This window comes from Equus caballus, chromosome 3, assembly GCF_041296265.1.
Source record: "Equus caballus isolate H_3958 breed thoroughbred chromosome 3, TB-T2T, whole genome shotgun sequence".
Classification (NCBI taxonomy): domain Eukaryota; kingdom Metazoa; phylum Chordata; class Mammalia; order Perissodactyla; family Equidae; genus Equus; species Equus caballus.
This window is the reverse complement of record NC_091686.1, coordinates 111,711,411-111,739,369: the sequence shown is the minus strand read 5'-3', so window position 1 is coordinate 111,739,369 and position 27,959 is coordinate 111,711,411. Positions and strand designations below refer to the sequence as shown.

The window sequence follows — 27,959 nt, the reverse complement described above, 5'->3', positions numbered from 1 at the left end:
TCAACTTGAAAATAACATCTGACAACAGGGATCATCATTTTCATGAAAAGATTATTTTAAGAGACTAAACTCAATAGTTGAATTTTCCCCCAAAACAAAACCCTTATCTTGAATCGTCCTTTAGTGTTGCATATGACATTGCGAAGAAAAAAAGCGTATAATTGGAGAGAACTTACAGTCATGTGTTCTGGAAATAGTCAAACTGCTGTGGCTTGTATCAGAGGAAGAAAGTTAAAACCGTACTTTTGTCAAAAGACAATCCTCAGGAATTTCATTGAGTTTTGTTTTAATTTCCTTTTTTGGAGCACATGGCATCGAATCAATTCATTTAATGTGCAATGATGAAATTCCTGATGCTGCTTTGTTGATAGTTATCATCCGTGTTAAAGAAAAATTTCTGTTGTGAGATGCTTTTGGAAGCTTGGAATGTCAGTATTATCTTTAAAATGGTGTAAAGTTTCTTTCTCAGACACACTGGAGGAAAAATCTTGGTACTTCGTCCGGATGAATCATTTATACTGCTTGGCCATACATCTGGTTTTGCCCTAAGATGTAGAATGAACCCTCCATGTGTCATAGAGAGTTGTTGCTTTTTACACCAGCAAGTACTGGTATCAGTGAGTCTGCTAGTAATTCTAAAGGAAGTTTTGTTTACTATTGTGAAATTTATTGGCTTCATAGGTGCCTAGGAAATGAAATCCTATATTTTCAAAGAGGTTTAGCTAAGAAATTAAAACAGTAAGTTCTCTACTTCATTTTCCTGGCTTTCTAGAAGATGAGTCTTGAAGTGCTAGCTTGACTTCTGGTGATTACTTTTTTTTTAAGTGAAAGAAAAATCTTACTAGAACATTTGATAATGAAGGGTTCATTTATGTCTAGCTTATTAAGTAGTTCTTTTTGGCTTTAAAAATGAGGTAAAACATTCATTTAAGATGCCCTATATACCATTGTGAATGCTGCTAAAAAGTTATGTGTTGTTGTAGTCAAGTTTGAACTCTGATAGAGGAGATTGGAGGTAGATAATTATGGGAAATTTCTAGTACTGCAGCAAAGAAAACACCATAGAACTCTTTCAAAAGATATTTAAGTTCACTTGACCTTTAAAGATGAAATGTGGACTTTGATCGTTTTAATTTTTGCTGACATAGTATCAGCAATAGGTGCTTTGGTCATTTCAGACAGAAGAAAAGCAGTGTGAATTTAATGCTTGAGTGTCCTGGAGCTTTCTGAAGTTATTTAATATTAACTCATCCTCTACTTAGAGACGACTATGGGATCCTTGAGACTGCTCCTATATAATTTTCTGTAGTGAAAAGGAATTGTCAAAATCAAGTTGATGTGAAAGATAAATGAATGTATATATCAAGACCATTCTACTATTTTACCTTCTTTCAAAACAAACCAATCAATAGCAGCCTTGTCATGAAATTAAAGTTTACCTTTTTTAATTTTATTTTAAGTTTAATCAACTTTGATCTCTGACTCGGTATTAATATTTGCCTGAAAAAAATAACTAGATATAGTATTTTTGTAAGTTAAAAATGTTTGTGAATGATATCAGATTCAAATGCAGTAAAAAGTAAATCATATGTGACATTTTCCTATACTTTGTATGTTATTCTAGGGTGGGGTTTTAAGCTTTTATCAAGTCCTCAAAGAGGTTCACGATTAAAAGAAGTTAACCACCTAATAGATTCCGTTATTTTTATAAAGGTATTTTCAGGCCTATCAATGGAAGATTTTAGATTAAGGAAAAATAGCTATCTTTTGAGGGAGTAAAAAATCAGTTGCTTTTAAATCATTTTATTAATAAAAATTCAGAACTGTATACACACTTGCTAGAAAGGCTGGAGAGGGAGATTATTTCATTTTAAAATCTTTCTTAAAGATTTTTGAAAAAGCTATTGCTACCCAGTAAGGGACTGAGAAGGGCAGTGAAACCCAAGTTACTACTGAGAGGGCAAAGCTTGTTTAGAATTTGTAGAGAACAGTCATGACAGTACATTCTTATAAGCATTCAGCTTCAGGAGATTTGCAGGTCTTACCATAAGAAAATATGTGACAGATATGTTCTTGAAATTTCCTTCCTGAAAGTTTTGTAATTTTGAACCACTTTTCTTTATTCTCTAATTTGATGAACTTACAGGTGATTTTTATTCATGCTGAAGACTAAGCTGTATGGCCAAGTAGTTTATCAATGACCAAAATTTAAGTGCATTAAAGAATAGAGTAAATCTCTTCATAATAGAAATATTCAGCTCTGTTTTCTCATGGCTTTGAAATTTGGTATGTAGGAATTCGGTTTTCTTAACTCAGGATAGACTCATACAAACTGCTGTGTTTTATGGTTCATCTCTTTTTATAAAAAGGGGTCCAGTTCATTGAAAACTGAATTCACTATTAATGAAATCTGAATTTGTTGAGCTAATAGGAGGAAAATTTATCTTTAATGAAAATTGATAATCTAGGAGAGCACTGATGTTCTAATGAATGCTTTTCATTGGTTAGAATGTAATGTTTTTGTCTTGATAGATGGCCCAGAGCAATTTTAAGATAATTGAACAGTTCTTTTAGATCTTAAAAAAATTGATAAAATAAAACCACAGTTGAACATAGTCATTCTTTTTTAAATAAAAGGAACAAATTATATAATTCAGCCTGACTCTAGTTTTATGAATTTTTGAACTTTTTCTGAAGGAAATATAACTCTAAATGTTATGATACAAATAAAACTTTTGTTAATTTTTGAAAGATGTTTTATGTAGACTTGACACTGTTAAAATTAGACTAAGAAAATAAGATATGTGTTAATTTTATGCGGCATAAACAGAATTAAAAGTTTATTGACTACTTTTTTTGGTGGGGGATGTCTCAATTTAGGTTTTGCAAATCGATGATGTGACAATAAAAATAAGTGCTTTAAAGGCAATCTTTGACCAGCTGATGACATTTGGGATTGAACCATTTAAAACTAAAAAAATCAAAGCCCCTCAAAGTGAAGGTGCAGAAATAAACACTAATGAAGAACAAGAGTTAAAAGAAGCTGAAGAGACAGCCAAGAATATTCTGAAACTCCTTTCTGATTTCTTAGATAGCGAGGTAAGAAATAATCAGAGCCCTATTATTAATGAAATGTGATTTTCAGCATGTGTATGTTTATGTTCTTTATGTTTTTTAGGCTGAAGTTTAAACTTGGCCAACATTTAAAAAATTTGCCTTTTGAATATTATAATTAAATCCTGCTTTCACTTCTAATATATCTAGTTTCTCGCTATAAAATTGCATGTGCAGAGAATTGAAGAGTAAACCAAATTGAAATGAATATTCGGGGAGGTTGCTATTATATTTTTCATTTTTTCTTCTTTGTGATTTATGACTTAAGACTTGGGGAAAAAACTTTAAGAAATAATTTTACATTGGGTGGGTGGAAGGTTTAAGATAGGGTATGGGATTGGATCTCTTTTCTTAAGGGACTCTTAAACTACAGTACATTTTTATATCATATATGAACATTTAATTAAAATTTTTTATAGATTATTTTTTTGAGGTGAAATTGATGTAACATTAACAGTTTTAAAGTGAGCGAGTCATTGGCATTTAGTACATTCTCAATATAGTGCAAACACCATTTCTATCTAACTTTTGTTGTTGTTGTTGTTGTTGTTGAGGAAGATTGGCCCTGGGCTAACATCTTGCCAGTCTTCCTCTTTTGTATGTGGGATGCCACCACAGCATGGACTGATGAGCAGTGTGCAAATCTGTGCCTGGGTTCAAAACCCGTGAATCCTAGGCTGTTGAAGTGGAGCCTGTGAACTTAACCACTCTGCCACTGGGCCAGTCCCCTCTAATTTTTAAAACATTTTATTATCCCAAAGGGAAACTACCCATTAAGCAGTTGCTCCCTATTTCTCTTCCCACCAGCCCCTGACAACCATCAATCTGCGTTTTGTCTCTTTGGGTTTAACTGTTCTGGATTTTTCATATAAGTGGAATCAGATAGTATGTGACTTTATGTCTGCTTTCTTTCACTTAGCTTGTTTTTAAGGCTTGTCCATGTTGTAGTTTGTATCAGTACTTCATTCCCTCTTATGGGAGAACAATATTCCTTTTTGTGTATATACCACAATTTGTTTAGCCATTCATCCATTCAAGGATGTTTGGGCTGTTTCCACCTTTTGGCTATGGTGAATAGTGCTGCTATGAACATGTATTTCTTTGAGTATCCATTTTCGATTCTTTTGGGTATACACCTAGGAGTGGATTACTGGGTCATATGGTAATTCTACTTTTTTAGGATTCCTCCCAGCTAGTTAATTAACAAATTTAATACCTCACATATTTATCCTTTTTTTTTCATTGAGAACTTTTAAGTTCTCTCTTAGCAGATTTCAATTATACAATACAGTGTTGTCAAATATAGTCACCATGTTTTACATTAGATCTCCAAAACTTACTCATTTTATTTTTGAGGTATAATAAAACTTATTCATCTTAGAACTGAAAGTTTGTACCTTTTATCAATTTCTCTGTATTTCCCCCACCCCCTAGTCCCTGGCAACCACTTTCCTACTCTGTTTCTATGAGTTTGACTTTTTTTAAGATTTCCCGTACTTTTGCTTAGCATAATGTCCTCAATCTGTGTTGCAAATGGCAGGATTTCCTTCCTTTTTCTGTCTGAATAACATTTTGCTGTGTGTGTGTGTGTCACATCTTATTTATCCATTCATTCTTTGATGGACACTTAGGTTATTTCCATATCTTGGCTATTGTAAATAATGCTTCAGTGAGCATGAGAGTACAGATATCTCTTCAGGATCCTATTTTTCCTTTCTTTTGGATATATAAAGAAGTGGGATTGCTGGATCATATGGTAGTTCTATTTTTAATCTTTTGAGGAACTTGGATGTCTTTCCACTTATTTAGGTCATCTTTAATTTCTTTCAGAAATGTTTTGTAGTTTTCAAGGCAAAAGTCTTTTACCTCCTTGGTTAAATTTATTCCTGCTATTTTATTTTGGATGCTATTGTAAATGGAATTGTTTTCTTTGAATTAGAAGTCCAATGTGCTGTCTGTTGCACAACAGAGCCAGGTTGAAATTGTTTTCTCAATTGGAATTTTCTTAATTTTCTTTCCTGATTATTCATTGATGTTGTATAGAAACTCAACTGTTTTTTTGTGTGTTGATTTGATTTTGTGTTCTGCAACTTTGCTGCATTCATTTATTAACTCCTGTAGTTTTGTGTGTGTGTGTGTGTCTGTGTCTGTGTAGCCTTGGGGTTTTCTCCATCTAGGATCATGTCACCTGTGAAAAGACATGGTTTTAATTCATTCTTTCCAATTTGTTTGTCTTTTATTTCTTTTTCTTGTCTAATTGCTCTGGCTAGAACTTCTAATACACTGTTGAACAGCAGTGGTTAAAACAGGCATCTTTGTCTTGTTTCTGATCTTAGTGGGAATGTTTTCAGTCTTTAAGCATTGAGTGTGATGTGGATTCTTCATAAATGCTCTTTATCATTTTGAGGAAGTTCCCTTCTATTCTTTGAGTGTTTTCTTTGTTTATCCATGAAAGCATGTTTAATTTTGTCATATGCTTTTTCTATATCAATTGAAATCATCGTGGGTTTGGTTTTTTTTCCTTTGTTTTATTGATGTGGTACATTGCGTTGCTTGATTTTCTTATGTTGAATCACCCTTGCTTTCTTGGGATAAATCCCACTTGGTTATGGTATATAGTCTTGTTAATATGTTGTTGAGTTTGGTTTGCTAGTATTTTGAAGACTTTTATATCTGTATTCCATAAGGGAAATTAGTCTGTAGTTTTCTGGCATTACCTTTGTCTGGCTCTGGTATCAGGGTAATGCTGACCTTATAAACCGTGTTGGGAATTGTTTCCTCCTTTTCTATTTATTGGAAGGCTTTGAGAAAGATTGGTGTTAATTCTTTTTTAAATATTTGGTAGAATTTGCCAGTGAAGACATCTGGTTTTGGGCTTTTCTTTTTGGGAAGTTTCTGTATACTTATTCAGTCTGTTTATTGTTATAGCTCTGTTTAGATTTTCTATTTCTTTTTGAGTAAGTTTTGGTAAATTGTGTTTTTCTAGGAAATGGTCCATTTCATCTAGGTTATATAGTTTGTTGGTGTTCAGTTGTTCATGGTATTCTCTTATAATCCTTTTTGTTTCTGTAGGGTCAGTTGTAATATCCCCACCTTCATTTCTAATTTTAGTTATTTGCATCTTCTGTTTTCTTTGTCAGTCTAGTTGAAGCTTTGTCAATTGTGTGCATCTTTTCAAAGAACCAACTTTTGGCTTCATTGATTTTTTTTTTCTATTTTTTCTATCTATTTTGTTTACCTCTTCTCTAATCTTTATTATTTTCTTTCTCCTTCCTTTCTTCTTTGGGTTTAGTTTGCTCTTCTTTTTTTAGTTCTCGAAGGTGTAAAGTTAGGTTGTGCTTTGAGATTTTTTTTCATAATGTAAGCATTTACTGCTATAAATTTCCCTTTGAGTACTACTTTTGCTGCACCCCATAAGTTTTGTTGTGTTTTCATTTTCATTCATTTCTAAGTATTTTCTAATTTCCCTTTTGATTTCTTCTTTGACCCATTGGTGTATAAGAAGAGTGTATTGTTTAATTTATACATATTTGTGAATTTTAAAGTTTCCTTCTGTTACTGCTCTCTAGGTGTATTCCATTGTCGTTGGAGGAGATACTTTGTATGATTTCATGCTTTATAAATTTATTGAGATTTATTTTGGACCTAACGTGGGGTCTATCCTTGAGAATGTTCCATGTGCACTTGAGAAGAATGTGTATTCTGCTATTGTTGGGGTGGTGTGTTCTGTATATTTGGTAGGTCTGGCTGGTATTATAGTGTTTAATTCCTCTATATCTCATTGATCTGTGTAGTTATTCCGTCTACTACAGAAAGTGGAGAATTGGAGTCTTCAATTATTATTGTGGAGCTATTTCTCCCTGCAATTCCATCAATGTTTGTTCATATATTTGGAGGCTCTTTTGTTTGTTGTGTATATGTTTATGATTCTTTTTGATGAATTGACCTTTTAAAAGTCAATATTTAATGTGCTTTGTCTCTTGTAACTGTTTTTGACTTACCACGTTTTGACTGCAAAATGGCAGAAAGAAGTCCTTCCTTATTAGCAATTTCTTAAGTGTAAATGGATTAAATTCTTCAATCAAAAGGCAGAGAGTGACTGTTTTGTTTTTATCTTTTGCTGAGGAAGATTCTCCCTGAGCTAACATCCATTGCCAATCCTCCTCTTTTTGCTTGGGGAAGATTCACCATCAGCTAACATCTGTGCCAGTCTTCCTCTGTTTTGTATGTGGGTCACTGCCACAGCATGGCCACCAACAAGTGGTGTAGGTCTGCACCTGGGTATCAAACCCAGGCCGCCAAAGCAAAGCCTGCTGAACTTAACCACTAGGCCATGGGGCTGACCCTGAGATTGCGTATTTAAATTTTGAATTATTAGCCAAGTGATATACGAACTTTCTGTTGGGAATTGTCCAGTGCCATGGCTTGCTGACGTTGCATAGGTAGGAAAACTATTGAACATTAAATTGTTTGACAGTATGTGAATGAATTTTTTTTTTAACACATTAATCTCTTTCTGGCTCAACTAGATTCTGTGACTTTGACTTTATTTTTATCATCACCACTAAAAAATCTAGACTTCTTTGTCCTCTGGGCCATAAGTAACAATCTTTAACATGCTTTAGAGACTTGCAGTCCTGTCCCAATTCAAATTCCCACCATTCATTTTTGGATGGATTACTATTGTCAGGAAAGTATGTCCTAGTTAGAAATTTTTAAAAGGAGGGTTGCATGCAGCTGTTGGAGTTAGACTTGTAGACTTGTGTTCTGGTTGCCTCTGTGTGAATCTTCAATAAGGCATTTACTGTCTTGGCCTTACTTATCTGTAAAATGGGGAATAATGATGCCTATTCACTGGAATTGTTCTTTAATTCAATCAACAAATATTTGAGGGCTAATCATATGCCCATCACTGTATACTCTTGAGACTACAGTGCTGAGTGAAACAAAGTCTCTGCCCTCATAGTTGTTGTGAGCCCTAAATGAGTCAGTATGTGGAAAACATCCCAGTGCCCTAGCACTTAAACTTACCAACCCCTATATCTTTCTTATTTTTGAGTATTGAAAAAAATTTTGAAATAGTTCTTATATTTACTTATTCCACTGTTTACACTTCTGTGCCCCTAGTTTAGACTTGTCTTTCATTCCTAGATTATAACTTGTCAATATAGTTTTCCTGAAATCTCATTGAATCTTATTCCCCTTCCCTTTCAAAAATTTTCGATGGCTCCATATCTTGCCTCATTAAGGGTGAATTTCTTTACCTAATTTTCAAAGTCTTTATAATCTGATTACTGAGTAAACTTACTTTCCATCAATAATAATAAATAATCATTGACATTTGCTGAGGATTTACTGTGTGGATAGCACTTCCAAGAACTTTACATGTATGATTTCTTTATCCTGGTAGTTACTCTTTTGTGTTAAGTACTTTTATCATCCCCTTTTTATATACAAAAGAAGTGAGGCACAGTGGCTGGCCCTGTGGTGTAGTAGTTAAGTTTGGCATGTTCTTCTTCAGCGGCCCAGGTTCGGATCCCGGGCATGGACCTACACCACTTATCAGCCATGCTGTGGTGGCAAACCACATACAAGATAGAGGAAGACTGGCACAAATGTTAGCTCAGGGCGAATCTTCCTCAGCACAAAAAAAATTAAAAAGCAAGTCACCAAGAAGTAGCATGCACAGGATCATGCAGCTAGGAAGTGTCAGGGGCTTGAGTTTAATTCAGTATCAATAACCACTATTTTTTTTTTTTTTAAAGATTTTATTATTTCCTTTTTCTCCCCAAAGCCCCCCGGTACATAGCTGTATATTCTTCGTTGTGGGTTCTTCTAGTTGTGGCATGTGGGACGCTGCCTCAGCGTGGTCTGATGAGCAGTGCCATGTCCGCGCCCAGGATTCGAACCAACGAAACACTGGGCTGCCTGCAGCGGAGCGCGCGAACTTAACTACTCGGCCACGGGGCCAGCCCCTCAATAACCACTATTTTTAACTACCACTCTTTCGTACCTGTATGTCCATTTGAATACCACTGTGTCTTCTTTCTCTTAGTTTGTTTGGTTACTCTTTCTAGGAATGCCTTTTTCTACTTGTACACCTTCTGTTCACATTTTACCCATTATTAAGACACATTGCCGCTCTCACCTCTGGAGCTTTCATTTATAGGCACCTTCCTCTGATGGCAGGGACCATTACTGAGGGTTTTCTGTATTTTAGCACCATGATAAACATTTAATAGATATTGTTTTAATTTTTGGTTTCACAACATTTAGAAGGCCTTTTGATTCTTCTAAACAGTTTTAGGGGAATTGAAGTTTTCATAGCTAGCCTAATAATTTGTCATATAGCCTTAACCTAAAAGGAGGAAACAAAATCTTTTTATGTGCCTTTAACCAATTCATAACAACATGAGTGATTTTGGGATAGCTCATATAAAAATATTATAGGTCAGGCTATGATGTAAGGCTTAAAAAGGAAATACAAATAAAAACTTTCTTTTAATGAAAGTCATTTTTATTAGGTGTCTGAACTCAGGACAGGAGCTGCAGAAGGATTAGCCAAGCTGATGTTCTCTGGGCTTTTGGTCAGCAGCAAGATTCTGTCTCGTCTTATCTTGTTATGGTACAGTCCTGTGACTGAAGAGGATGTTCGACTTCGACATTGCCTAGGCGTGTTCTTCCCCATGTTTGCTTATGCAAGCAGGTACTTAGTCATATCAGTAAATCAAAATCTGACTTGAAGTTAAATTCAGGCTCCCCATGAGTCATATCTATAATATCACTTTGTTGTTGGTATTCTTTTATTCTTCAGTGGTAAGTGATGAAATGAGAAGACCTTACCTAAATTATATCTACCTGAATTATTTGTCTCTTCCTAGATGAAAATGTGGTGTATCTTGATGGGGTGAATTTTATACATAATACATTTTTTTAAGAATCTTATGTTTTTTTTTGTCAACATATTTTCAAATTGTTTTTCAATAGGACTAATCAAGAATGTTTTGAAGAAGCCTTTCTTCCAACTCTGCAAACACTGGCCAGTGCCCCTGCTTCTTCTCCTTTAGCTGAAGTAGATATCACTAATGTTGCTGAGTTGCTTGTAGATTTGACCAGACCAAGTGGATTAAATCCTCAGGCCAAGAATTCCCAAGATTATCAGGTGGGGTATGTTAGCGAGTGTATGGCAAGGATGATGACTAGCACGCGCGTTACTGTTTCAGTAAAATAATTCCTCATAGATTCTTTGAAAGAGAAGCTACATTTTGATCTTGAGATTTCTGGTTTATATGGTGGTGCATAACACAAAGTATGAAAAAGATCTTTTGGGAAATATGGAGAAAAACATAAAAATAGAAGTATTCAGTGCTAACAGTTTGCTACTGAAAAGAACTTATCTAAAATTCATCACCCTCCCTACCCCATCCCGACTTAGTGCTTGCTGTTAATCATTCTGAATAGCACCTATGTTATCTAGAACTCATTGAGACTTCAAATACTGGCTCACCTGCTATGTTTCTGATACAAGGAAGGAGAATTCAAAGAATTAAACTCATCTAAAGCTTTTTATTTTTTTTGAGGAAGATTAGTCCTAAGCTAACATCTACCACAAATCCTCCTCTTTTTGCTGAGGAAGACTGGCCCTGAGCTAACATCTGTACCCATCTTCCTCTACTTTATACGTGGAATGCATGTCACAGCATGGCCTGACAAGCAGTGTGTAGGTCTGTACCAGTGAACCCCAGGCCACTGAAGTGGGACTTGCGAACTCAACAGCTGTGCCACCAGGCTGGCTCCTCAATCTTCCTCTTTTTGCTTGAGGAAGATTGTCCCTGAGCTAACATCCATGCCGATCTTTATTTTGTATGTGGGTCACCACCACAGTATGGCTTGATGAGTAGTATAGTTCTACACCCAGGATCCAAACATGTGAACTCTGGGCCACCAAAGTGGAGTGCACGAACTTAACCACTATGCCACTCGGCTGGCCCCTTATTTTTGTTTTTCACTCACAGAAGATAAGTTAACTGCAAATTTTCTCACAAATTAAACTTAAGCTGGGTTTTTTATCCTTTAATATCATTTAATCAAACTTGTCACCTGTTGAAAATTGTGTTATTATTAGTTGCAGATGCCTGCTGATTAAGTTGAAAGTATTTCTCTTCTATTTTAATTAATATTTAGTGATGGCATACTCCATTCCAGTCACTATGTTACATGCTGTTGGAAAAAAGATTACAAAAGATATTAAGGCAAAATATAGTAAAGGTCAGTGATAATAGCTACTAAGTGCTTTAGAAGAGAGGGCATGATCTATGTGGTAGGGGTGATGAGTGCAGCATTACGAATTTTAAAACTCATTGAGTAGAATTCAGTTAGGCTGTGTTGGGATTTGGGGAGTGGTTTGGGTAGGGAGAAAAAGACTTTTAGTAAAAGTGATTAAATGTAGCTGGTTATACAAGTCATGTTGGGGAATTTTGGGAAAAAAATCATTCTAGCTAAGAATGTTGAATCGGCCTGTTAGGGCAGAACATTAGGGTAGGGAATTTGGAGTTGGCCTTATTTGCAGTGAGTGACTATGCAGGATGTATATTGAAAGGGGTATAATGAAAGGGTTAATGGGATGAAAGTTACTTATTAGGAAGATTAATTTGGTGGTCAATATCATGAGCTCAATTGGTGAGAGGAATAGAGAATGAAGAGAGCAGTTAAAAATCTCTATGATTAAGTGAGAAAACATTGTAGAAAAAAATATTAGAAAGTAGTAAAAGAGTGGAAAGAAAAGAATAGTAGAAATTGACATAGAAAAAAAAGTATGGGTACAAAAGCCCAAAAATTATGGATATGTAAGAGCTTTGAGAGGCAAAGGAGATGGAGGAATCCAAGATAACTCTAAGGTCCTGAGACTTCAAAGAAGCTACTGACATCATTTAATTGGGGAGTACTCTCATGGTCAACATCTTGGAGAGTGAGGAAAATAGGTTGGGGCAGAGAAGAAGTTGAACTGTCATGCAGTCTTGAGGCCCCAGCTGACCCCATAGGAAATTCCAGAACTGAGCTAGTCCTTTGAGTTGTCCAGAATTGAGACAAGGCTGGGCCATTGTACCTGTATATCCACCAGTCATTGACTGGACTAACCCTTGGGGAGGAGGTGTGAACTTGGGCAGGGTCCACTGTCTTCAACCTGGATCGCTTCTGTGCCCAGGAACTTTTAGCCTCTAAAACTTGTAGTAGGTGGAGGATGAATGCTTCAGTAATAAAGGGGGCAGATCTGGGCCCTGTGCCACAGCATCCACTATAAGAAGTTAAGAAGGGGAGCTCATTTTGGGAGGAATATGTTAAACTTGGTCTTAGACATTTTGCATTTGGGATTGTGGCAAAATACTTAGTTGGAAATGTTTGTTATGTTTGTAGGACTGTATTGTAATCATGCCATTTTCAATTTAGAAAGATTTTTCTCTTCATTTTCTAGGCCTTAACAGTTCACGACAATTTGGCTATAAAACTTTGCAATGAGATCTTAACGTGTCCATGTTCACCAGAAATTCGGGTCTATACAAAAGCCTTGAGTTCTTTAGAACTCAGTAACAATCTTGCTAAAGATCTTCTGGGTCTGTTGAATGACATTCTGGAGGTAAAGAAGTTTCTAATTACTCTTAATGTGTATATATTTTTATCAAAGTTGAATTTACATGTATTTAATTATACATATGTTAGCATATTGTGACTTTACTCATTTGAATATTTCCTTCATAAATTTAATAGAATTTTTAGAATGTTTTTAAACAACATGATATCAGTGTATTGCTTTTTTAAAAGATTAGAAAGTACTGCATATAAAAAAATGTTAATAATGTTTTCTATTATAGCAAGTAAAAGATAGGACATGTCTGAGAGCTTTGGAGAAAATCAAGATTCAGTTAGAAAAAGGAAATAAAGAATATGGTGACCAAGATGTAGCAGCACAGGATGCCAGCACAACTATGGCTGTTTTTCCAAATGAAGATGGTAACAACATACTAACCTGAATATTTATAAGATTTGGTCCTTTTCATCTTCACTGAGAGACTTTTTTTTTCTCCTTTAACATGTGGTTGGATTTCAGAAATGAATCAAAGATTTTTCTAATTAATCCCCTTGAGAAAGTATATTGCTGATAAGTATTCAGCTTTTATAGTTTTTGTGTGTACAGTCATGCACTGCTTAGCAACGGGGATTCGTTCTGAGAAATGCATCATTAGGCAATTTTGTTCTTGTGCAAACATCATAGAGAACACTTACCCAAACCTAAATGGTATAGCCTACTATACACCTAGGCTATACGGTGTAGCCTCTTGCTCTGAGGCTATAAACCTGTAGACCGTGCTACTCTACTGAATTCTGTAGGCAGTTGTAGCACAATGGTCAGTATCTATCTAAGCATCTAAATATAGAAAAGGTACAGTAAAAATACCATATAAAAGATAAAAAATGGTATACCTATGGAGGGCACTTAGCATGATTGGAGCTGGCAGGGCTGGAAGTTGCTCTGGGTGAATCAGTGAGTAGATGGTGAGTGAATGTGAAGGCCTAGGACACTGTTGTGCAGTACTGTAGACTTTGTAAACGCTGTACACTTAGGCTACGCTAAATTTATAGGAAAATATTTTTCTTCAATAAATTAGCTTTAGTTACTGTAACTTTTTTCTTTATAAACTTTTTTTAACTTTGACTCTTGTTATACTTAACTTAAAACACAGTAGTACAGCTGTACAAAAATATTTTCTTTCTATCCTTATTCTATAAGGTGTTTTCTAGTTTTAAATTTTTTTTTACTTTTTAAAGTTTTTTGTCAAAAACTAAGACACAAATACACATTTAGCCTAGACCTACAAGAGTCAGGATTATCATTATCACTGTCTTCCACCTCCACATCTTGTCCCACTGGAAGGTCTACACATGGAGCTGTCATCTCCTATGAGAACAATTCCTTCTTCTGGAACACCTCCTGAAGGACCTGCCTGAGGCTCTTCATGAGGAGGTGTCACCTTTTTCAGAAAAATGCCCATGGTGGTTTGCTTGGAAGCAGATATGCACCATGTACATTCCTCTCTGTTAATGAAAACCTTTTGATGCTTGTGGTCCAAGTTTTCAAACTTTAAGGAGCTTGTTGAGCTTCTGCTAAACCCTTTACTGTGAATTTTCTCAGGGGTTCTTCTCTTTCTTCTCCTGCAGTTTCCTTTTCACTTGTGTACATCAGTATCATCACAAACATGTGAGTAACGCATTGTGCTATGACGTCACTAGGCGATAGGAATTTTCCAGCTCTGTTGTAAATCTAATGGGACCACCATCATATATATGCTCTGTTGTTGACTGAAACGTTGTTATGCAGTGCATGATTGTACATTTCTCATCATATGACCACACATACTATCTTAGGAGTTTTGCTTGCTTGCTTACTTTCCAGTGTTCACAGTTTTTGAAATACTGATTTTTGATAAATTTTCTGTAGCTGTTAATGGGACTGGTTGTCATTTCTGTTTTGTGAAAAATTGACTTGAAAGACCATTTAAAATACTTCACGAGGCTATTTTTTATTTGTATTGTTATATTATTTTCTTCAATAGAAAAGAATAAAGAAGTATATTTAACTCCTCTCAAGGATGTAAAAGCAACCCAAGCGTCAAAATCTACGCAGCAGAAGACTATTAGAGGTAGTATATGGATTGACTGGCTTTCTCAGAAAGCTCTTCGAGTTCGTTTTCCAATGAAATACTTTGCAAGTTTCCTTATCTTTGTTTCCTTAGGGATAAAAATTTTTAAACCTCTTATGTATCCTTAAGTTTCTTTTTAATTCTTTCATTTGATATTAGGTTTTGCTTTATGTCTGTGTGTAATATCAGTGTTACTCCAAGTGCTTTTGTTTGAAAGAAATATGATGCAAAAGATTATATCGCAAAGGACTATTTGGGTTAAAGTAAGATTTTTATTATCAAATGATCAATGATGTTATTATCAGTTGTTTTTGTTCTCTCCTTTATATGATTTAGCATTTTTGTACCTTTTAGCCTACTAGTATTTTTCTGAGCTTCTGTTTTCCTTTTTCCCATTTTATTTCATATTTTCCCACCATAATTTATTTCCCAAAGGATATCCAACAATAGGGGATTTGTTGGAATAAAGTAAATGTTGACCATTAGGGGATCACTTGGAAAAAAAAATATGAAATTCAAGGTCATTTTATTGTTTTATTATTTTCTTATTACAAAAGCAATGCATGCTTATTACAGAAGAATCAGAAAATACATCCAAGCAAACTAATGTAAAGAACAGTAATAATTCCACCCATGAGCCAACCATTATTTTAATCCTTCAAAAATGTTTCTAGAGGCCCTTTTCTATGCAGATTTGATTTTTCTAAATGGAATCTGGCCATAATATTGTTTGGTAACCAATCAATTATTTAAATGCTAATTGCTGAATATTGTTCCAGATTAGTCCCATATTGTTGGATGTTTTCTTGAGGATAAGTACATTAGAAGTTTAAAAGCAAATACATAAGGTTTGGGGAAAAAAAAAGTTTCACACGAATAAGTGGAGTATATAAATTTCAACCAAATGGTCATACTGAACAGTTTGGTTTTGATCAAATTGCTTTTAGGCAGATAACATACCATGAGAACGCCACCTCGTTTTTTTTAAATAGCTCAAACTTCATTTATATATGCTGTTTTATTTCTTATCATAAATGAGGTGTATCACAGGCCAAACTTACTTTTTTAACCTTCTAGATTTCTAGCAAGTAGAATTTTTGCAACCCCAGCTTATAGCTTTTATACGGAACTGTTTTAAAACACGTTTTTGAATTGGCCATGTATATGTTTGAATATTTTCTAAGAAGCCATTACCTTACTAATTAGAGTTCTATTTTTTTAGGAGCTGTTTATGGGCTTAACGTACCTTTCTAACCTTAATTTTCATTAGTTTCTCCATACACCTTGTGCTATAGCCATAATAGTGGTAGTTTTCTTTATATAACATGTTTTTCACATGCTCCTTTCCCCCAAATACATTTAACTAAAATTTGCTTCCTTATAACTTAATTTTCATATATTCCTTTGCTTATTATCAAATTGCCAAAAGGAATTAATAAAATTTTAATCTTGCTTGGGTTCCTTTTCTCTGTGGTGTTGATAATTGGTATCAAAGTGGCTGGGAACTAGGAGGAAATGTGCTGAAGAGAGAAAATAAGGGATTTGGGTAGCCCAGAAAATAGATTAAAAACAATAAACGATGATAAATTTTGATAATGAATTATACTGTCTTTAAGGACGGAGAAAAGTGACAGCTTCAGCAAGGATGAACAGAAGATGTCAGACTGCTGAGGTTGAGGCTGACTCTGAAAGGTAGGCCATGCACATCTAAATATGTAAAGAGCCTATTTTCATTTTTTTTTTTTTTTTTTTGTCTAGAAGTAGAAAAAAATTGTAGTTTGCTTTTACTGTGAAAGAAACTCAATATATAAAAAGATAATTAGTGAAAACTATAAATAGCTATATCTTGGATATATAGTCTAAAATTCCATTCTCAAGAGCATTTGACTTTGTATAGCTTGCATGCTTTTCCTATTAGTTGGTGTGGCCTTTAGTATTAGGTAGTCAGATTTAATATATTCTTTCATTTTCTATTTCCATGTATTCTTCTAATTACATGATCACGTAGGTATTACTCCTCTGATCGTGAATTAACGTACTTTTGAGATTTGGATTTGAGTTCTCTACATTTACAATGATAAAATAATTCTGCCTATAATTTGGATATATTGGTGGTACAGTATTTATTTTTGGTTTCTGCCAATTAAGCCAGTTGGAAGCTGCAAGTCTGTAGCTGCGTTGCATTTATCTATTCACTGGTAAAATTATAATATATATTTTTTCATTATATAACTTTAGGTTAAGTTTTGACTAAATTTAAAATATCTTTTGGGGAAATTTGCTGTTTAGTGTTTTAGGAATTTATTGCTTAAATCAAGAGAACTTAATTTTTTTTCACTTCTTGAGTTCTCCCCAAATCTCTTTTGGGCAGTTGTTATGGTCCCTGTCCAAGCCTCATTACAAGTTTGTTTTTTGTTTTTTTCTTTTTCTGTATAATACCAGGTTCCATACAGATATTTTTTCATGATTCACTTTGCTGGATAGCCAGTCTGTTTTTTGGTTTTGTTTGAGATTTTAGTTTTCAGCTTAAATTAGTGGAATCAAAATATCAATTACACACTGATAGAATGTTTTCAGAAACAAAAAAAGTTTTATTTATAAATAAACTGTGGTTTTAAAGCTTGTATTTAAATTGGTGTATTTTCAACATCTCTTTAGTGATCATGAAGTTCCAGAGCCAGAATCAGAAATGAAGATGAGATTACCAAGACGAGCCAAAACAGCAGCACTAGAAAAAAGTAAACTGAACCTTGCACAATTTCTCAATGAAGATATGAGTTAGGAGAAGAGATGATGGAGGTGGAGTCTTTGTTAAAAGTCCTTTAAAATTGTGTTCAGTTCTTGCTTTAATAAAGTTACCCCTGTGTCAAAATCAGAAAAAGCCTGATTTCTTGTAGGACTTTCTGCTGTGCGATTCCACATTACTTTGGCCTATTGAAGCGTTAGGATGGCGTCTGTCAATGTGCTCCACAGACCGTCCGCATCAGTCACACAGATTTAATTGGAATCTAAGGAGGGCCTAGGAACTTGCTTTTTAAAACAGGCTTCCCACGCGATGCTTATGAACTCTCCTGTTTAAAATCACGACATTATGGACAGCTTTTAAGTGTAACTAGCTAGTAGCTTGCATTTGGGAAGCTTCTGACCTAGATGGGGCAGATCCAACACAGATGAAAACACCTCAGAGCACATTTAAAAAGTGACATCTCAGAGGCAAAAGCACCACAAACTGGCTAGAAAGGGAGGAGGACTATTAGAATGAACCAAAGTACCCAGCATCCAAGTTCAGCAGTTACCATTTTGATCATTTGTTTTGTGATTCTCACACTAAAAATATTTTTGATAATGCTACCTGCATGGGTAATTTCTCTTCCTAAAATATTTGCATATGAAAGGCCTAATTTGCTTATGTTTGTGATGGTGTTTCCTGGGTTAGGGAGATGTTCACATATGCATATTCATCATGGAGTTGTTTTCTGTGTTTTTGGCATAACAATATTATGGATAATAAAAAAAATACTAGTTGGAAAAGAATGTGACAGGAAGTCCTCTATATACTAATTAATTTGTGAGCACTCTTTCTTCACTGTCAATTTCATTTATCTTCTGAAATTGGCACTTCCCTGACTTAGGAAACATAAACTGTATGAAATCAGTCCTCTTTCTTTCTGCAACACTCAATAAAACACTTTTTCTCATCCCTGTGATAATAACCTTTTCTTTTTATTGTTGAGAATAGATGTGTCCTAACATTGGATCTGTTTTAATAATTGTGCTTTTTTAAGCTTATTTACCAGAGACCATTTATTTAAAATGATGTTTTAAGATGGAGCTAAAGTAAGATTGTTGTGCTTTTTAGAACCAAATTGCTTTTTACATACATATACATGCTTTATAAAACTCAGAAATATAAAAGGAGTCTGAAAGTTACAAAGAATGCTTATTAAGTGAAAAGAAAAGGCAGAAATGGTTGTGATATAAAAACAATGAAAAATGGATGACTTTTCATTCTCTTGGCTTTGTGTCTTTTATTGTGCTTCAAATTCCTTATGTAAGTCTTCTTTTGTTAAATCCCTGTCGCTTTAAAAATAATTTTGGGGGATGGGGTGGTAAAGAGAAATAAGGACTTAAAAGGTACACAAAATGTGCTGTAAGGAAAAGTGTTCAGAAAAACAATGAACTAAATCCTATTTACCCCCTAGCCAGGCTATCCAAAGGGAAAGAGCTGTGTTCTTACATACTTACATGGACCACCATACCAAAGCATGGGAAAATTAATTTGGCACTTGGCATTTATCTGGTATGGGAAAAATAAATTTAACCACCAAAACTTGAGTATTCTTACTATTCAAATTTTAGACACAATCACATAAGCCATTGCTGAAACTATGCTTTTGCACTATTAGAGTTAAAGGTAAGGATTATTATCCGATTTTAAAAGACCCTATTCGTTTACACTTTAAAACAAATGGCTAAAATACAATGAAATCAGTAGATGTAAATCCATTTACCATTTTGCATTCAAAACTTAACTTACAGAAACCAAACTTTTTGTCTGCAAGAGGCACAGATTTGCTGAAGAGTAAACATGCAATAGTGCCATTGCTCTTACAGCCCACAGACTTTATAGGTTTAAAAATACAGAGAACTGATCAGCTCAAATTCTCATGAATGGAAACATGCTATGATCAATTTTTGTATACATATATAACTTTGAAAGAGAGACACTTCTAAGAGATACCTTTGCCTTTTACCAATTTGCTTCGAGGTAGTTGGTATCCACCTGTTTGTTATACAACCGTTCATGGGTCAGGTTATCACAAAGCTTTACAACACTAGCCTTCTAAATCACAATGCATTATATATTAAAACTTTGTGCACAGAAATCAAACTGGGGACAATTACGTATATAAACTTAGGGTGTAAAAAATTCACAAAATACCCCTAAAAAGAGAACATCAAAATCCATTTGTACTGCAAAATTCCACAATGGTCCGGTGTAAAACATGTAAAAAAAATACAAAGAATATAATCAAAATGATTAATGCTAATGATTTAATATAAAGACATCACAGGACTAGAAATATTTCAAGATCAATTGATAAATGCTTATTCAGCAGAAAGAATATTGACATACAAAATAAGGATAGTGCAAGAAGAACGGCAATCTATTTGTCTTCACTTTTGAGATTTTGGTTATGAACTGTACAGCTCGCTACAGATGCTGCTGTCAAATTCAGATTCCATTCAATGGGACGATTAAGGCACATCTTAATAGGGCTCAAAGGGCAACTTGCTGTATTCCCATCAGACAAATTCAGTTTCTCATCAGTTTTCATTTGTAGCATGCTGGAAAAAAAAGTGTAAAGCATTTTAGTTTCACTTTAATGTCAAATTACCACTTTTGCAAAAGAAAATTCAGTAGTTCTATTGTGTGGACCTCTAAAGAGAAGTAGATAGAGCATTTATTATCCTGAAAACACGAGGTTTTTTCTTTCTTTTTAGCTTCTGCCTCCTTGCTTGATATATATGTAAGCCAAGTACTTGAAAGGTCAGATACCACTGGACAAAACCTTCACTGCTTACGTGGATTTCATCAGTATACATTGGAAAGGACATTTAACTACTGAGCCTGGCAGGATTCGACACTTTTAACTTGTCCTTTAACCTACCGGGATCAGAGCCACGTTGAGACGAGAAGGAATTAACCTTTGCTGAATGCCTGCCATGTTTTAGGCACATTCACATGCATCATCTCATTTAAATTTCACAACAACCAAGTAAGGTTGGTATATTTATCCTCACAATAAATGGTATGAGGAGTCTCAGAGAGTCAAATACAAAAATGCCTGAGGTTTATACAGTCCTTGCTCTTTTCCTTGTCTACTGCTGAGAATGTTTAGAATCACAGAAAATTGAGTAGCTACTCAATTTTCCACTCCACATGTAATGCACATGTAATACTGTCTTAAATAATGTTAATGATAGTCAATTCACATCTTCAGATGTGAATCTTGTTTATAAATTATTGAATAGTTTGCTATACATTAGCTCACCTGACACTTAACTGATTGGTTGGACTACATCATTCCTAAGCTTTCTCCAACCTCAGGTCTGATTCTTCCTGTTAGTAAAGAGGGAAGGGAGCTGTGTAGTATTTAAGTGACTTGTTAAGAGTTGATAAATGGCAGCAGCATCCAGACTTTAATAGCACTTTCTCGATCCCTCCTTGCAATCTCAACCAACTGCCTCACTTGCCATTCAATAAGCCAGAGGTTTAACCTGTTAGACCATATTTTAACAGCAATCACGTTCTCACCGAGTTCTCTCCAGGCAAACAGTCCCAGTTCCACTGAATAATGTAGTTTCAACTTTTATCAATAGAAATGAAACAGAATGACAAACTACAAGGTAGCTTAAAAGAGTACTCATGAAAAATAGTAAATCAGTTTAAAAAAAAGCCAAAATCTAGACGTGACTAATAAATAGGGATATATTTAAAGTAAATCAAGGCCTGATAGGTGACAAAGAGATCCAAAATACAATATTCTCATTCATAGCAGAAATCTTAACTGATTTTTGAAAATATTTACACTGATTACTATTATTAGACTGATGGCCTCAAAGACCTCAAGTTTTTTTGTTTTTCAAGTTAGCAAAGCTCAAATAAACCAGTAATGTTTTTCTTTCCTCCAAGGACTGCTAATCTTTATAGTTTTATTATCTGTATTTTCAAAATAAATTTCGATGTACATCTCTGAGAAACTCTAAGGCAAGCTACAAAAAGAGTTCTATTAAAATCAAGATAGCTTGGTAGATAAGCATATCAAGTATCAAACTCCAAAAGAAGAAAACAGCAGCGTGGAGCAACAAATCGTGTCATAAAGATAATTTTGTGTTTTCTGTTTGCTATTTGATCAATAAAGGTGTGTTCATCAAAGAATAATACTTCAATAACGACATTATTGTTCTTTTCAATACCTTAAAGACTATTTTTTTAAGTTACTTTTCTGGAGTGTACTCCAAATTTGGGTATACAAACTTCAGGGGTGCACAAAACTACACACGCATGGGAAGAAAATACCAGTGTAAACATTAGTACTAATAAACAGACTGACATGTTTAATATATACACTTAGGAACTAGTTGGTGTGCAAAATACTCAGAATAGAGGAAGACAGCTATCTTGAGAAGCGCTGGAACCAGAGGCATTAGGACAATAGACCCGGAAGGGGCCTTTCTAGACTCCCCCCAACCCCCCTTTTAAAGACACAGCGAAACTAAGGTATAGGAAAAGAAAAAACTGCTCCTTTTTAGAGTGTCCTAACCAGATTATGTGGACTAATATTAAGAACCTGGATGTCTAGTTAATCTAGTACTTAGCAGAGCACTTTTCAATTCCATTTTCCATACCAGTCAAATTATTTAACATTTATTGAGTACCCACTAGAAAGCACTTTTGGGATACAAAGACAAGGAAGACACAGTCCACGTTTTCAAAGAATGTGCTATCTAGAGGAATCTTTAACAAATATTCCTTTAGATATGGAAACAAAAGTTTTGACTAAACTAGTTGGTTTATCGTGAGGAATGTGTCATGCACATCTGGAGCGAGGGAAAGGTTAATAAATGCTCCTCAACTTTTCCTGATGGACTTTTTTTTTTTTTAAAGATTGGCACCTGAGCTAACAACTGTTGCCAATCTTTTTTTTTTCTCCCCAAATCTCCTCAGCACATAGTTGTGTATTTTTAGTTGTGTGTCCTTCTAGTTGCGCCATGGGGGACGCCGCCTCAACGTGGCCTGATGAGCAGTACCATGTCCGCGCCTGGGATCCGAACCAGCGAAACTCTGGGCTCCTGAAGCGGAGCGCGCGAACTAATCACTCGGCCACGGGGCCGGCCCTTGATGGACTTTTTAACGTGTTTTTTTTCTTTTGTATTTCTTAAAAATAGAGAAAATGTTTGCAAAATTAAAAAATCAATCACAGTAAAATGAATGTTATCCAGTGAAGAGTCTCTCACTGCTCCTTATTCCTCTTCTAGGAGCTTCTGCTGTTACCATTTCTTGTGTGTTCTTCCAGAGAGTCTCTTCACACTGCCATAGGCTCACAGATGTGTCTCAACTATCTCCTTTCCCCTACACAGTTCTGTATACTGTTCTGTATGTTGTTTTTAAAAATATACTTTGGAGATTGTTTCCTAACTGTATAACGAATACTTGATTCTTAACAGCTACACAGAATTCTACTCTATGGATAATCATAATTTACTTCACCAGTCTTCAACTGATAGACTGGGCTATTCCAATCTTTTGCTTAAAGTACCATTGTATTGAATCTTCTTCTCTGTGTTCTTTCCGGATGTGTGCAAGTTCATCTGTAGGGTTGATGTCTAGGAGTCGGATAGCTGGGTCAAGGAGTGCTTTTACAATTTTGATAGGTATTACCAAAATGTCCTTCATAGACTGGGTGCCATTTTACACTCTGAACAATGTACGAGAATGTCTGTCTTCCCTCACACTCTTACCAATAACGTATGATGAAACTGAAGGATCTCTGAAAAAATGATGTTAAAAAACGGTATGCCACTGTTTAATTTGCATTTCTCTTATGAGGAAGGTTAAGCTTATTTCCATATGTTAGAAGCCATTTGTATTTCCTTTTCTGTGTTCTTTGCCAATTGAGATAAGCTTTTTCTTACTGACATGCGGTTACGATTCAATCCTTTGTTCTATATGATTTACAATCCCACTCTCTTCCCCACCCTGCCTAGTTCATTAGCTGTTTGTATCTGCTTATAGTGACTTTGTCATGAATCAATTCTAAATTTTATATCATTAAATTTATCAGTCTTTTATTTCATGGCTTCTCTGCTTTACATTATGATTAGAAAGCTGAAGCAGCAGCATTTAAATCATCTGATAAAATGGCTCTATACATCCAAATCCAAGATTCTAATGAAAACTCAGCCAATAGTGTACACAGTGGTACTCTTAACAGTAAAAAATTGGGGAAAAGAATGTAAAAACTTGGGGTCCAGTTCTGACAATATTAAAATCAGCCTTATGACCTTGGACAAGTGACCCTAGCCTCCTTCAGCCTCATTTTCCTCATCTATAAGAAAAAAAATTCAATGACATCTTCCTTGCTTACCTTATACATTTCTGAGGATCTACGGAGAGCCAATTAACACACTGTAAAAATCACACAGAACTATAGACAAGTGCGAAGGTTTAGTTTAATGTCACGTATCAGGGTGAAAGGGGCAAGAAGTGGGAAGAGGCCTTTGTCCTCAGTGAGGCCTCCTCCATCTGTCAAACGAGGAAGCCAGAGATGGGCGAGGGAGGAAGGAGGGCAAGAGGCGCCTGAAACGATGAGCCACACACTGAAGCCTGTTTCAGTACTTCAGTAATCTCATCCACCCAAGACAGAACCTTTCTCCACCATCTGAATGGAAGTTTATAGATTATGTGCATTTGGAAAGTGGAGAAGATGAAAATCTTTTGTGGGTCTTGGAAATCCAAACAATCATCATTTGTGATTTAATGATTATGGATAATTCTCATTTTAACAAAAATAATTTTGAATATATCCAGCTCAATAATTTAACTTGTTTTACTTATTTTTTGGAGATATGTCATGGCCCATTTCTGTCAGACAATAAGCTTTAACGTAAGTTAGCCAATTTGCAAGAAACAATAAATTTTAGTGTGATCAAGGGCCTGAAAATTCCATTTATGCAACAATTGCTACATGCTCCGTACTATGCTAAGAGCCTTTTTTACATTACCTCATTCGACTCTAACCACCACCCAGTGGGGCTCAAAGAAGAAAATGACTCACCCAAGGTCACACAACTAGAAAGTTGAAGTCTTCGGGGCCTATGATCTCTCACCGAATCCTGCATACTAACTCTTGGGTTGTGATTCGGTCATGATTCTCCCTTCACGATAATATAGTCATTTATCTATTTCTTCAGAATACTTAACATATGAAAAGTATCTGGTCTACAGATTTCAGAAAGGAGGACATCCCGAAGGGCTAAAGCCATAACCCCATCCAGGAAATAAAGTATGAAGGTTCCTCATAATTAACTAATTAAGGAGCTGCTAGTCATATCTTTCAATTTCTCAAGATAAAAGAGGAAAGAGTACTAGGGTTTAGACTGACATGCTTTTGAGAGCATAAGAGTAATCCTTAGGTTAAGAGTTTCTGGGAACACAAGTTTATCTTTTCAAAGGGAGAAAGGAGTCAGCTACATGCAGGGATAAACTGAGCTCTCGTATGGGATTTGGAATTTGAACAGTTACTATTACGTACCTGAAGTCATCAAATTTGAACTCATCTATTTAACTCCAAATTCTGGTTGACCGGTTTATTTACCTCCAGAAACGGTGTCTTCTAATAATAGCTGTTACGGCTCCACGATATCCCTGAGCCTGTCATCTCTACAACTCTATCCAAATAGGACAGTGTTGTTAAAGGCACACAACTCTCTCAGAGACCCTTCGTGAAGCAGACAAGTGTATTCCCATGTTTTTGATGTAGTAAGAAGTTACAAAAATGAAGTCACTGGTCTAGTGGACTCTAAACTTGATGGTTTCTAGGTTCCCGGAGGCCAGTAGAGAGGACCTTGCCACAATGCAAAGCGTTTCAGTTCTATGAGAGCTGGCATGTGTCCATCAGCCAGGTCCGCTGGTGACTGAAGTTAGAATTCACTCATTCTTCCCTCCAATTGTTAATCAATACCTATCTAGTCTATTATGAATATAAAAGAATGTGATGGTGTTTGCCTTCAAGGGTTCTGCAACTTGGTAAGGAGGCGTGGGGTAAAAAGTATTCATAAGTTACCGGAATAAAAAGCAGCATGCGATACACGTAAAAGGAAAGACTAAGAGAATACAGAGAAGGGAACGATTCATCCCAGCAGTGAGGAGCTTGGGGGGAAAATGTGAAAGAGGTCTCCAAGGATGAGCGTTTCAGTAAATTGGGACAGAGGGAGGCTTCGCAGAGCCTGAGTTCTGATCCTGAATCAATCACTCACCTGCTGAGTGCACGTTCCTTAACCTTGAAGCTTCAATTGAACTGGAAGGTGAAGATAATGAGTAGCCACCTCTTAAGAGTAACGTGATTATTAAATGAGTTTATGCAAATGAAACACTTAGTATGCGGAATGCTGTAAAATGCCTAGCTGGACACATAGTAAGGACTCAATAAATGTGAGTTAATGTTAGTACTATTAACAAAAATTAAAATCAAAAGGTACAAGTGTGGAGAGAAACTATGGCACACATGTGTATAACTTGTTTCTGCAATGTGAACCATGAGTTTGTCCCTGTAATTGCAGACAGATAACAGTGCAACAGTTTAATCTTGAATCTCTGGACTCAAAGGGGGACAAATGTAACAGAGCCATAGGGTCCAGCCCGGTCAACGAGCTCTGCCAGCAGACCACGAGGTCTAACGTGTGAGTAAATCCTTTCTCTTGCTGGCAAACTCTGTAGGAGTTAGGGTGTATAGGTTTTTTGTTTTTCTTTTTAAAGATAATTATCTCAAGAGTGAAATTTCCCTTTGGTAGAATAGTGATAAATTTCAAGGCCTGGGGAGACTGTTAAGTGGGCGATTTTAAGTCAGACATTTTTTCCTGACTTGCTTTAGATTATCTGATGTGGTTATTTGGAAGAGGAGAAGAACCTGGTGGTTAAGAGCAAGACCCTGAAGTCTGATGGTCTTGGATTAGAAGCCTAGATTTGCAAGCTACTACAACCAATTTTAGGAAAATGACTCTTTAAATATAAAAATTAGCACACTGGTGCTTCGTATGTGCTTAACTAGTAAGCGATATTAAGATTATTAGAGCAACCCATAATAATCAGGAATTCATAAGAAACCTTGTAGAATGGAAAGAAGAGTTTCTACCGAGAAACAGGATATCCACCTGAATTTTTAGTTGAATAGAATAAAGGAAATTATTATAGTCAGATAAAGGGCACAAAACTAATTCTCTTCAGAAATCAATGAACACAGCTTGCACTGTGATGTAATCTGGAAGTGATCCTTGGCCACGTAGGGGCGGAAAGCCACTCCTTGAATTTCTCAACAGACCTGTCTATTAAATTAATTTGATAACTGTGCCTAAGGCAGTATCTTAAATATAATAGGTATTCAAATATCCAATAAATACATAAATGTGATTCAAATTCCTTTACGAAAATAAAATGGGAAATTTTAGTACTAAATTAATGTGAAATTAAAAGCAATTAACAAGTTGTTGATCTAAAATAATGCTAACCAGCTAACTATAAAAGATTGCAGAAGCTGACAAACTTAGAATGTTTTGGGACCCTGTTCCCATCTGCCTTCTCAGGAACTTAATCAATGATCCTCTCTTTTTTAAAAAAATACACCATCTATGGCAGATTAATTGCATTAGTAGCCCCAATTCTTCAGCCATCCCTGTATTCACTCTCTTTGCCCCATCATTTGGAATGTCTCCTCATTCTGCCTCACTCATGTGATTTGTTCTGGCCAATGGATTGTTAGCAAATATGATGCAAGCTGAAGATTGAGAAACTGCTTGGGCATTTATGCTCACTCTTACACCTCTGCATTTGCCATGAGAACATGCCTGGGCTGGCCTGCTGGATGGATGCTGAGAGACAAGAGGTAGCAGGGCTAAGCTGTCCCATCTGATAACCAGCTAACACCAAGACATGTGAAGGAGCCCCGCCAAGATCTAAAGAAACTCCTAGCCTTATCTGCCAATCACAGAGTGATTCATGAGTGAAATAAATGCTTATTTAACGTAAGATAATGAGTTCTGGGGTGGTTTGTGATGTAGCATTGTCGTAGCTAAATATTGTTGTAGATAAATAATAGACCATCTCTTCCCAACTGGATCCTCACCATAATGTTTCAACAAGTGCAAGGTCTCTCATTACTTAAAAAACAAGACTTCACTCAATCTTTCATGTTCCTCAAGTTAACATTGTTAGAGCTAGATTATTTTAATGAGTTACACTATACTTGCTATCACTGTTTTCCTACCTCTCATTCCTTAAGTTACTCCAATATGGTTTCCAGGCCTTTCACTCCATGAAAACAGCATTTACTAAAGTCACCAATGAACTGGTAAATCTAATGAATGATC

The 27,959-nt window shown here is 35.5% G+C and overlaps 2 protein-coding genes across 15 annotated transcripts in view; one reads left to right on the top strand and one right to left on the bottom strand.

Annotated features, from left to right (window-relative positions):
- NCAPG (non-SMC condensin I complex subunit G) overlaps positions 1–17,691 on the top strand; it is a 38,863-nt gene extending 21,172 nt beyond the window's left edge. For all 3 annotated transcript variants that reach the window (XM_023638304.2, XM_001917687.6, XM_023638305.2), the window contains exons 14-21: positions 2,881–3,099; positions 9,639–9,820; positions 10,102–10,276; positions 12,587–12,748; positions 12,984–13,122; positions 14,724–14,810; positions 16,427–16,502; positions 17,469–17,691. In XM_023638304.2, the coding sequence (XP_023494072.1) occupies positions 2,881–3,099; positions 9,639–9,820; positions 10,102–10,276; positions 12,587–12,748; positions 12,984–13,122; positions 14,724–14,810; positions 16,427–16,502; positions 17,469–17,592 (1,164 nt within the window). In that variant the 3' untranslated portion in view covers positions 17,593–17,691. The remainder of the gene's footprint in view (positions 1–2,880; positions 3,100–9,638; positions 9,821–10,101; positions 10,277–12,586; positions 12,749–12,983; positions 13,123–14,723; positions 14,811–16,426; positions 16,503–17,468) is intronic.
- The window catches only part of LCORL (ligand dependent nuclear receptor corepressor like), a 152,420-nt gene continuing 141,841 nt past the window's right edge, over positions 17,381–27,959 (bottom strand). For 9 of the 12 annotated variants that reach the window (XM_023638297.2, XM_023638301.2, XM_070262550.1 and 6 more), the window contains one exon: positions 19,849–20,159. In XM_023638297.2, the coding sequence (XP_023494065.2) occupies positions 20,146–20,159 (14 nt within the window). In that variant the 3' untranslated portion in view covers positions 19,849–20,145. Of the gene's footprint in view, positions 20,160–27,959 lie in introns of all 12 variants that reach the window. The other 3 variants (XM_070262569.1, XM_070262568.1, XR_011437179.1) reach the window with 2 other exon arrangements.